Raw genomic sequence first — 12,727 nt, 5'->3', positions numbered from 1 at the left:
ACAACAAGGGAATGTGATAAAAATAAAGATCTTATTCATAACAAAATGATAAAGGAACTAGGAATAAATCTGACAAAATAATTGTAAGACATGGGTCCATTACAAGATGGCCAAATAGGAACAGCTCCAGTCTGCAGCTCCCAGCATGATCGATGCAGAAGACAGGTGATTTCTGCATTTCCAACTGAGGTACCTGGTTCATCTCATTGGGACTGGTTGGACAGTGGGTGCAGCCCATGGAGGGTGAGCTGAAGCAGGGTGGGCATTGCCTCACCTGGGAAGCACAAGGGGTCAGGGGATTTCCCTTTCCTAGCCAAGGGAAGCCATGACACACTGTACCTGGAAAAATGGGACATTCCTGTCTTAATGCTGTGCTTTTCCAACAGTCTTAGCAAATGGCACACCAGGAGATTATATCCCGTGCCTGGCTCAGTGGGTCCCACACCCATGGAACCTTGCTCACTGGTAGAGCAGCAGTCTGAGATCAACCTGTGAGGCAGCAGCGTGGCAGGCGGAGGGGCATCCACCATTGCTGAGGCTTGAGTAGGTAGACAAAGCAGCCAGGGAAGCTCGAACTGGGTGGAGCCCACCACAGCTCAGCAAGGCCTGCTGCCTCTGTTGACTCCACTTCTGTGGGCAGGGTATGACTGAACAAAAGGCAGCAGAAACTTCTGCAGACTTAAACATCCCTGTCTGACAGCTCTGAAGAGAGCAGTGGTTCTCCCAGCACAGTGTTTGAGCTCTGAGAATGGACACATTGCCTCCTGACACCCATGTAGCCTAACGGGGAGATACCTCCCAGTAGGGGCCAACTGACACCTCATACAGGCAGATGCTGCTCTGGGATGAAGCTTCCAGAGGACAGATCAGGCAGCAATATTTGCTGTTCTGCAATATTTGCTGTTCTGCAGCCTCCGCTGGTGATACCCAGGAAAACACGGTCTGGAGGGCACCTCTAGCAAACTACAACAGACCTGCAGCTGAGGGACCTGACTGTTAGAAGGAAAACTAACAAACAGAAAGGAATAGCATCAACATCAATAAAAAGGACATCCATACCAAAACCCTATCTGTAGGTCAACAACATCAAACACCAAAGGTAGATAAAACCACAAAGATGGGGAGAAACCAGAGCAGAAAAGCTGAAAATTCTAAAAACCAGAGCACGTCTTCTCCTCCAGAAGACTGCAGCTCTTCAACAGCAACGGAACAAAGCTGGACAGAGAATGACTTTGATGAGCTGACAGAAGTAGGCTTCAGAAGGTCGGTAATAACAAACTACTCCAAGCTAGAGAAGGATGTTTGAACCCACCGTAAGGAATCTAAAAACCTTGAAAAAAGATTAAACAAATGGCTAACTAGAATAAACAATGTAGAGAAGACATTAATGATCTGACGGAGCTGAAAATCATGGCAGGAGAACTATGTGATGCATGCACAAGCTTCAGTAGCCAATTCGTTCAAGTGGAAGAAAGGGTATCAGTGATTGATGATCAAATTAATGAAATAAAGCAAGAGAACAAAATTAGAGAAAAAAGAGTAAAAAGAAATGAACAAAGCCTTCAAGAAATATGGGATTATGTGAAAAGACCAAATCTACATTTGATGGGTGTACCTGAAATTGACTGGGAGAATGGAACCAAGTTGGAAAGCACTCTTCAGGATATTATCCAGGAGAACTTCCCCAACCTAGCAAGGCAGGCCAACATTCAAATTCAGGAAATACAGAGAACACCACATAGATACTCCTCAAGAAGGGCAACCCTGAGACAGAATTATCAGATTGACCCAGGTTGAAATGAAGGAAAAAATGTTAAGTGCAGCCAGAGAGAAAGGTTGGGTTACCCACAAAGGGAAGTCCATCAGACTAACAGCGAATCTCTTGGCAGAAACTCTACAAGCCAGAAGAGAGTGGGGACCAATATTCAACATTCTTAAAGAAAATAGTTTTCAACCCAGAATTACATATCCAGTCAACCTAAGTTTCATAAGTAAAGGAGAAATAAAATCCTTTACAGATACGCAAACGCTGAGAGATTTTGTCACCACCAGGACTGCCTTGCAAGAGCTCCTGAAGGAAGCACTAAACATGGAAAGGAGCAACTGGTACCAACCACTGCAAAAACATGCCAAATTATAGAGATCATCGATGCTAGGAAGAAACTGCATCAACTAATGGGCAAAATAACCAGCTAAGATCATAATGTCAGGATCAGAGTCACACATAACAATATTAACCTTAAATGTAAATGGGCTAAATGCCCCAATTAAAAGACACAGACCGACAAACTGGATAGAGTCAAGACCCATCAATGTGCTATATTCAGGAGACCCATCTCATGTGTAGAGACACACATAGGCTCAAAATAAAGGGGTGGAGGAAGATCTACCAAGCGAATGGAAAGCAAAAATAAATAAAAAAAAAAATAAAATAAATAAATAAATAAAAAGCAGGGTTGCAATCCTAGTCTCTGATAAAACAGACTGTAAGCCAACAAAGATCAAAAGAGACAAAGAAGGCCATTACATAATGGTAAAGGGATCAATTCAACAAGAAGAGCTAACTATCATAAATATATAGACACCCAATACAGGAGCACCCAGATTCATAAAGCAAGTCCTTAGAGACCTACAAAGAGACTTAGACTTCCACATAATAATAATAATGGGAGATTTTAACACCCCACTGTCAATATTAGACAGATCAACGAGACAGAAGGTTAACAAGAACATCCAGGACTTGAACTCAGCTCTGCATCAAGCAGACCTAATAGACATCTACAGAACTCTGCACCCTGAATCAACAGAGTATACATTCTTCTCAGCACTACGTCACACTTATTCTAAAATTGACCACATAGTTGGAAGTAAAATACTCCTCAGCAAATGTAAAAGAACGGAAATCACAGCAAACTATCTCTCAGACCACAGTGCAATCAAATTAGAACTCAGGATTAAGAAACTCACTCAAAACCCCACAACTACATGGAAACTGAACAACCTGCTCCTAAATGACTACTGGGTACATAACGAAATGAAGGCAGAAATAAAGATGTTCTTTGAAACCAGTGAGAACAAAGACATAACATACCAGGATCTCTGGGACACATTTAAAGCAGTGTGTATAGGAAAATTTATAGCACTAAATGCCCACAAGAGAAAGCAGGAAAGATCTAAAATCAACACCCTAACATCGCAGTTAAAAGAACTAGAGAAGCAAGAGCAAACAAATTCAAAAGCTAGCAGAAGGCAAGAAATAACTAAGGTCAGAGCAGAACTGAAGGAGATAGAAACATAAAAAACCCTTCAAAAAATCAGTGAATACAGGAGCTGTTGTTTTGAAAAGATCAACAAAAGGGATAGACTGCTAGCAAGACTAATGAGAAAAGAGAGAACAATCAAATAGATGCAATAAAAATGATAAAGGGGGTATCACCACCAATCCAACAGAAATACAAACTATCGTCAGGGAATACTATGATGCAAACAAACTAGAAAATCTAGAAGAAATGGATAAATTCCTGGACGCATACACCCTCCCAAGACTAAACCAGGAAGAAGTTGAATCGCTGAATAGACCAATAACAGGCTCTGAAATTGAGGCAGTAATCAATAGCCTACCAACCAAAAAGTCTAGGACCAGATGGATTCACAACAAATTCTACCAGAGTTACAAAGAGGAGCTGGTACTATTCCTTCTGAAACTATTCCAATCAACAGAAAAAGGGAATCCTCCCTAACTCATTTTATGAGGCCAGCATCATCCTGATACCAAAGCTTGGCAGAGACACAACAAGCTTCTCTAAAATTCTCTAAAGGAGAATTTTAGACCAATATCCCTGATGAACATCGATGCGAAAAATCCTCAATGTAATACTGGCAAATAGAATCCAGCAGCACATCAAAAGCTTATCCACCATGATCAAGTCGGCTTAATCCCTGGAATGCAAGGCTGGTTCCACATACACAAATCAATAAACATAATCCATCACATGAACAGACCCAACAACAAAAAAACACATGATTAACTCAATAGATACAGAAAAGGCCTTTGACAAAATTCAACAGCCCATCGTGCTGAAAACTCTCAATAAACTAGGTATTGATGGAATGTTTCTCAAAATAAAAAGAGCTATTTATGACAAACCCACAGCCAATGTCATACTGAATGGGCAAAAACTGGAAGCATTCTCTTTGAAAACTGGCACAAGACAGGGATGCCCTCTCTCACCACTCCTATTCAACATAGTGTTGGAAGTTCTGGCTAGGGCAATCAGGCAAGAGAAAGAACTAAACATATTCAGTTAGGAACAGAAGAAGTCAAATTGTCCCTGTTTGCAGATGATATCATTGTATATTTAGAAAACCCTGTCTTCTCAGCCCCAAATCTCCTTAAACTGATAAGCAACTTCAGCAAAGTCTCAGGATACAAAATCAATGTGCAAAAATCACAAGCATGCCTATACACCAATAACAGAGAAACAGAGAGCCAAATCATGAGGAAACTCCCGTTTACAATTGCTACAAAGAGAATACAATACCTAGGAATCCAACTTACAAGGGATGTGAAGGACCTCTTCAAGGAGTATTACAAACCACTGCTCAATGAAGTAAAGGAGGACACAAACAAATAGAAGAACATTCCGTGCTCATAGATAGGAAGAATCAGTATTGTGAAAATGGCCATACTGCTCAAGGTAATTTATGGATTCAGTGCCATCCCCATCAAGCTACCAATGACTTTCTTCACAGAATTGGAAAAAACTGCTTTAAAGTTCATACAGAACCAAAAAATAGCCTGCATTGCCAAGACAATACTAAGCAAAAAGAACAAAGCTGAAGGCATCACACTACCTGACTTCAAACTACACTACAAGGCTACAGTAAGCAAAACAGCATGGTACTGGTACCAAAACTGAGATATAGACCAATGGAACAAAACAGAGGCCTCAGAAATAACACCACACATCTACAACCATCTGATCTTTGACAAACCTGACAAAAACAAGAAATGGGGAAAGGATTCCCTATTTAATAAATGGTGCTGGGAAAACTGGCTAGCCATATGTAGAAAGCTGAAACTGGATCCCTTCCTTACACCTTATACAAAAATTAATTCACGATGGATTAAAGACTTAAATGTTAGACCTAAAACCATAAAAACCCTAGAAGAAAACCTAGGCAATACCATTCAGGACATAGGCATGGGCAAGGACTTCGTGACTAGAACACCAAAAGCAATGGCAACAAAAGCCAAAATAGACAAATGGGATCTAATTAAACTAAAGACCAGGCCGGGAGCAGCAGATCATGCCTGTAATCCCAATACTTTGGGAGGCCGAGGCAGGCATATCGCAAGGTCAGGAGCTCGAGACCAACCTGGCCAATATGGTGAAACCCCATATCTACTAAAAATACAAAAATTAGCTGGGCGTGGTGACATGTGCCTGTAATTCCAGCCACTTGGGAGGTTGAGGCAAGAGAATCACTGAACCCGGGGAGGCGGAGGTTGCAGTGAGCCGAGATCATGCCACTGTACTCCAGCCTGGGTGACAGAGCAAGACTCCATCTGAAAAAAAAAAAAAAAAAAGAAAAGAAATCAACAACAACTAAAGACCTTCTGCACAGCAAAAGAAACTACCATCAGAGTGAACAGGCAACCTACAGAATGGGAGAAAATTACAAGAAAAAAACAAACCCAATCAAAAAGTGGGCAAAGGATAAGAACAGACACTTCTCAAAAGAAGACATTTATGAAGCCAAAAGACACAAGAAAAGATGCTCATCATCACTGGTCATCAGAGAAATGCAAATCAAAACAACAATGAGATACCATCTCATGCCAGTTAGAATGGCAGTCATTAAAAAGTCAGGAAACAACAAATGCTGGAGAGGATGTGGAGAAATAGGAATGCTTTTACACTGTTGGTGGGAGTGTAAACTAGTTCAACCATTGTGGAAGACAGTGTGGCGATTCCTCAAGGATCTAGAACTAGAAATACCGTTTGACCCAGCAATCCAGTTACTGGGCATATACCCAAAGGATTATAAATCATGCTGCTATAAAGACACATGCACATGTATGTTTATTGTGGCACTATTCACAGTAGCAAAGACTTGGAACCAACTCAAGTGTCCATCAATGGTAGACTGGATTAAGAAAATGTGGCACATATACACCATGGAATACTATGCAGCCATGAAAAAGGATGAGTTCGTGTCCTTTGCAGGGACATGGATGAAGCTGGAAACCATCATTCTCAGCAAACTATCACAAGGATAGAAAACGAAACAGTGCATGTTCTCACTCATAGGTGGTAACTGAACAATGAGAACACTTGGTCACAGGGTGGGGAACATCACACATTGTAGGGTGGGGGGGCTGGTTGGAGGGATAGCATTAGGAGATATACCTAATGTAAATGACGAGTTAATGGGTGCAGCAAACCAACATGGCACATATAACAAACCTGCATGTTGTGCACATGTACCCTAGAGCTTAAAGTATAATAATAATAAAACAAGAATTGTAAGACATTTATGGCAAAAAGTATGAAACTTTATTGATTTATATGAAAGACCACACGAAGTGTATATGTGTCTCAATAGTGAGATTAAATTTCATAATGCTGTTTCTCTTAATTTCTTCCAAATTAATTTGTCAATCTAATTAATATCTTTTTAAAAAGCAACTGAGAAGCTGACTCTAAATTTCAGTGGGGAAAATGAACTATTTAGTATATGATGCCAGAGAATGTTTATTATTCATCTGGAAAAAAATAAAATTATATACCTTTTTTTTTTGTCTTTTGAGGAACAACTCTTTAATTAGTCTTTATCATGCTTGCTTTTTCTTTTCTTTTAGCCACCAGAAAACATTGGGAACAGAAAAAGACACAAAGTAAATAGATTGGCAAATATTTCTATTCTATGACTCATAGAAGTTGCTGCCATCAGGTATTCCCAGATATAGTGCAAAGTACTTCACATGTCTTACCTGATTTAATTCTTTTAAAAACTATCTAAAGATGTTCTGTGTTATCTCTTTTGATCAATGAGGAAGCTGAGGCTTAGAAAGGAAAAGGAACTTGTCCAAGCCTCACAGCTAGAGACTGACCTATAGTTTAAGTCCTGACTTGTCAGGACAAAATGCTTAATTCCTGTTACACGTTGCCTGTATTTGCAGACATAGGACCCACTGCAAATTGGCATGTGATACCTGCTCATGTGCTATGACAAAAATACTAAGATGCCTAACTATGATTTGTGCCACCCTCCCATAGCATAATATTGATGTAGATAAATGTCTACCCGTTGTCCAATTCCCCCATATGTATAGGTGTGGCTATGATATAGATAGGTTTTTTTTTAAATTATTATACTTTAAGTTCTAGGGTGCATGTGCACAACGTGCAGTTTTGTTACATATGTATGCATGTGCCATATTGGTGTGCTGCACCCATTAACGCGTCATTTACATTAGGTATATCCCCTAATGCTATCCGTCTCCCTCCCCCTCCCCACAATAGGCCCTGGTGTGTGATGTTCCCCTTCCTGTGTCCAAGTGATCTCATCGTTCAATTCCCACCTATGAGTGAGAACATGCGGTGTTTGGTTTTCTGTCCTTGTGATAGTTTGCTGAGAATGATGGTTTCCAGCCGCATCCATGTCCCTACAAAGGACACGAACTCATCCTTTTTTATGGCTACACGGTATTCCATGGTGTATATGGGCCACATTTTCTTAATCCAGTCTGTCACTGATGGTCATTTGGGTTGATTCCAAGTCTTTGCTATTGTGAATAATGCTACAATAAACATACGTGTGCATGTGTCTTTATAGCAGCATGATTTATAATCCTTTGGGTATATACCCAGTAATAGGATGGCTGGGTCAAATGGTATTTCCAGTTCTAGATCCTTGAGGAATCGCCACACTGTTTTCCACAATGGTTGATATATACCTACTTTTTACCACACATAAAAATTAATTACAGGTGATTGTAAGACATGAATGTATAAAGCAAAATATTTTAAACTTTTTGAAAAATAGAGGAGTATTGCTATATTCTTGAGACATCACAGAGCATCTTGAGATATAAAGAACCCAACCACTAAGGGAAAATATCTCTCTGTCAGTCTATCTATCTAAATTTTGAACTATGCCCAAAAGGTTTCATAAACAAAGTGACAAAATAAGCCACAAAGGATATATCTATGTAAAAGACAGTCTACTAATTAATAGGCTTAGAATTCAACCCAATAGAAAAATAGGCAGAGGTTAGGAACATGCAATTTATGGGAGAGAAACTCTCATGGCCAATAAATAAATGAAAATAAGTTTAACTTCACTATAAAAGCAAATGTAAACAATGGGCTACCATGACTCATCAGAGTCAGAAAAATTTAAATATTTGACAGTATTAAACATTGCTGAAGATGTAGGAAATGGGAGTTCCTTCACTCTGAGGAGGGATTATAAATAGATGTAATCACTTTTGAGAACATTTATATCAAGTTGTTAATGGACATACCTGATGATCCTAATTTCCATTTCTAGAGATATGTCTTTGGGAAACTCTCACACATGCTTACAAGAAGACATAAGTGTAAAAATGATTATTCAAGCCTTGCTTATAACAGTTAATCACTGGAAATAAATAATAGGAGGGTAGATAAATACATTATGGTATTTTCATACAATGGAATATTACACAATAATTAAAAGGAATGAATTAGCTTTTTGGGTATTAAAATGGATAACTCTCAAAAATATTGAGGCAAAAATCAAGTTACTAAAGGATTCTGTAATAAATTCGTTAACAGCATGGATTTTACAGCCAGACTACCTGAGTTAAAACTCCAGCTTTCCATTAACTTGACTATGTGACTTGGGCAAATTATATAACCTTTCTGTGCTATGGTGTCTTCATCTATAAAAATGAGGATAATAGTAATATTTAAAACACTATATAAAGGAAAAGGAGAGACCCAAATCAGTATTTGGCAGTGTTCCCTAACACTATTCAAGGAAGGTTATATTGTGACTGGTTGACATGAATATTGCCATCTTTTTGGTAGGTATTTTCCAATGTGTGGGAATAGGTGTATACTCTATTAAGACTTGATGATACATTCTAAAATATTCTGTTTCTTCATTCTGATTGTATGTCACCATGAAACCTTATTTAGAGAGGGGATTCCTAAGCTAAGTGTTGCAGGTGCTCCTGGTTTCTTCTTGCTGCTTATAGGAAAATACCAGAGGAAAAATAAATTGAGAAAAGGATAATTTGGGAAATTGCAAGCCTGTCTATATGGCAAAGACATGAAAATTAAGATTCACTGTCAGAAAAGCATGCTTCAGAGAAAAAACTGAGTATATGACTCTACAACCTTCTGTTGACACGTTGGATCAAAAAGTTCAGAGTGGCTGGGTGCGGTGGTTCATGCCTGTAATCCTAGCACTTTGGGAGGCCAGGGAAAGACTGCTTAAGCCCAGGAGTTCCAGACCAGCCTGGGCAATATACTGAGACTCTGTCTCTACAAAATGTTTAAAAAATTATTGGCTAGGTGCGGTGGCTTATGCCTATAATCCCAGCACTTTGGGACGCTGAGGCGAGTGGATCATGAGATCAAGAGATCAAGATCATCCTGGCCAACATGAGGAAACCCCATCTCTACGAAAAATACAAAAATTAACTGGATGTGATGGGGCATGCCTGTAGTCCCAACTACTCCAGAGGCTGAGGCAGAATAGCTTGAACCCGGGACACATAGGTTGCAGTGAGCCGAGATCGTGCCACTGCATTCCAGCCTGGCAACAGACAGACTCTATCTAAAAAAAAAAAAAAAAATGATCTGGGCATGCTGGCATGAGCCTATGGTCCCAGCTACTCGGGAAGCTGAGGTGGGAAGATTGCTTGAGCCCAGGAGTTCGAGGCTGCAGTGAGCTATTCATGCCACTGCACTCTAAACTGGGCAACAGAGAGAGACCCTGTCTGAAAAAATAGTTTAGAGAATTTAGACACAAGAGATTAAGGGAATGACTGGGGTTATCCCTTTATCACACCAGGAAGCCTCTAGAAAGCTTAAGAGTATTGTCCCTCTGTGCAATAAAGTGAATTGCAGTAAAAAGAAGTATGTATGTCCTTGTGGGCAAGTTCAAACAATGATCTTTGATTTAATTTTTTAAAAATCAATCTGAAAAAAATTTAAAGATGCCTTCCATATCCTTCTTGTTTACAATTATACCTCATGGCAGTCACTTGAGAAAGTCTAAGAAATGACTTTCTAATTTGATGGGCCATAATTTTAGCTTTAATTAAAAGAATTTCCAAACCTAAGGTATACACAGTTTTAATAATTTGTATGATTGTGCTAACAATAATGCTAGAGTGGTTAGAGTTTGATAAAAATTCTTTACAATCACAGTCCAGTTGTGTTTAGAATAGATGACCGTTAGGGAGATTGCCATCTTCCTCCCATGATGTTGAAGAGCTCAGGCTTCAGATAGTCTATGTTGGCATCTTGCATCCGTCATTTACTGTTTGCCAGAGATGTTTCCTTGGGCCAGTTTCTTACCCCACCTGGACTTTAGTTTCCTTGTCTATAAAATGAGAACTGTAATAGTTCTGACATCATAGTGGTTTTATAAAACTAAATGAGTTTTCTATATGTAAGACAGAATAGTGCCTGGCCCATGGTAATTGTTCAATACTTGATCACCATTATGATCTTCCACTACGTAAATTAGCCTAAAACAGTGTTGTCTGTTTGATCTCACCATCTTCATTCCATTTGTTAGGGTATACACTCTTACACTGTGCTGCAGCCTGGGGTCGTTTGGAAACTTTGAAAGCACTGGTAGAACTGGATGTTGATATAGAAGCTTTGAACTTCCGGGAAGAAAGGGCTCGAGACGTTGCTGCTAGATATTCTCAGACTGAGTGTGTTGAATTCCTGGACTGGGCAGGTAAGCAAGCTCACAAGGGGTTGGCAAACTGACCGATGTGATGAGTTTTTCTCCTGTGAGTTACAGGATATGTCACCTTTTTTCACAGTGTTTTATTTGTAGATACAACCACAGTCATAGTTGACAATAATACATGAAATTTCCCCCTCTTTCTTTATTTTGCTATTGGCCATAAACATTGTATTTATTAGGAACTGTACATATTGGAAGCTTGTTGATTTACCAACTTCTGTCTCACCAATAATTTTCTATGAGAAAATAATTTCTATAAGAAGATTATTGTATGTTCAATATATATGTTCAAGGCCATTGTTTGAGAGACTCAGGCAAAATAGATCATTTCTTAAATGTTTAAAAAAATAGCATATTTGAGTAATATATTTGATTCTTCAAATATAAAAGGTTGTAACAATAATTTTAGAAAGGTTTATTTAGGCTAAATTAATTTATAGTGCTAATAGTCAGAATAGTAGCTACCCTTATGGCATGGGGGAACTTCTGGGATGTGATGTTCTTTTTCTTAATCTGGTTGCTGGTACATGGGTATGTTTCTTTGAAAATTCGTTGAGCTGTACACATAGGTTTTGTATTTTTCTGTTTGTAAGTTATACTTCAATACAAAGTTCAAAAAACAGTACTATTTTGTCTGTTGCTAATATTTTGCATATATACTTCCACAACCTGGTAAAATATAGCTTAAAGAGATTTCAGGAAGATGTACCTTTGTAACTAAGCTAGTGCTTATGAAGTTCACAGCATTTATTTTGCAAGGCTATCTGCATTTCTGTTTTTAGCAAGCATTTATTGAATTTCCATTGTGAGTATAGTATTGCTGTAGATACAATTGGTTGTTCCTGCCCTCTGGATATTTGTTAGGTGGGAGATTATAAGTTATGGACACATTCAACAATTGTTTAAAAATATCAGAAAGACTGTGATTAAAGGTTAAAATTGGCGGAGCCGGTATTCCGTGCTACAGGGTGGTGGGAGAATAGGAAGTCAGAGCATGTTGGGCTTGAGCTGGGCCTTGAAGAATGGATGGGATTTGAATATGCAATATAAAGGGAAAGGGCATGAGCAAAATCTTAGAGCTGTGAGTGAAAGTGGCGTGTTGGAGGATGGTGACAAGATTGCCTTATTGAGCAGTGGGTCATAGTTTCCACAGGTAGGCTATAACGTAGGTAGAATAATAAAAGGGTTAAGTACATGTCCTCTTGAGATTGAGTTTAAATACTGGTGTCCCTACTTGAAACTTATGTGACCTTGGACAAGGTGCTTAAATTCTCTATACCTCAGTTTTCTTCTCTGAAAAAGGGGCCAATAATATAGTTCCCACCTTTTGAGGATTACTGTGAAAATTAAATGAGATGATATAAAGCAGTTACCACAATACCTGGCATTTGGTCAGCACTTGAAAAATGCTGCTGCTTTTATTACACCGTACCCTTAAATGCTTGGCTAAGGTGTTTTTATTTTATTCTGGGAGCCACTGAAAGTTTTTATGTGGAACAGGAAGAGGATGAAAGTGATCTTGAGGAAGATTCAGCTGGTAGTGGTAAGGTGCATGTTCATCAATAGAATGAGAAAGGGACTAGAATAATTAGTATAAATAAGGAAATTAAAGGAAGGAAACACATTTGGGAAGAAAGAGATGAATTGTGCTTTGTAGATTATAATTAACTGTCCACTTGAACTGTTTTCTATAAGCAATCTTATGTCAATATCTTTTATTTTTATGATTTGATCTGTAAGTAAA

General features: G+C 38.9%; 1 protein-coding gene across 1 annotated transcript in view; it reads left to right on the top strand.

Annotated features, from left to right (window-relative positions):
* ANKRD45 (ankyrin repeat domain 45) overlaps positions 1-12,727 on the top strand; it is a 63,102-nt gene that overhangs the window by 13,092 nt on the left and 37,283 nt on the right. The window contains exon 3 of the mRNA XM_015123867.3: positions 10,804-10,971. Coding sequence (XP_014979353.1) covers positions 10,804-10,971 — 168 coding nt within the window. The remainder of the gene's footprint in view (positions 1-10,803; positions 10,972-12,727) is intronic.

Source organism: Macaca mulatta, chromosome 1 (genome assembly GCF_049350105.2).
Source record: "Macaca mulatta isolate MMU2019108-1 chromosome 1, T2T-MMU8v2.0, whole genome shotgun sequence".
In the NCBI taxonomy this organism is placed as follows: Eukaryota; Metazoa; Chordata; class Mammalia; order Primates; family Cercopithecidae; genus Macaca; species Macaca mulatta.
Note: the sequence above shows the minus strand (reverse complement) of the source record. Positions and strands in the feature narration are given on the sequence as shown.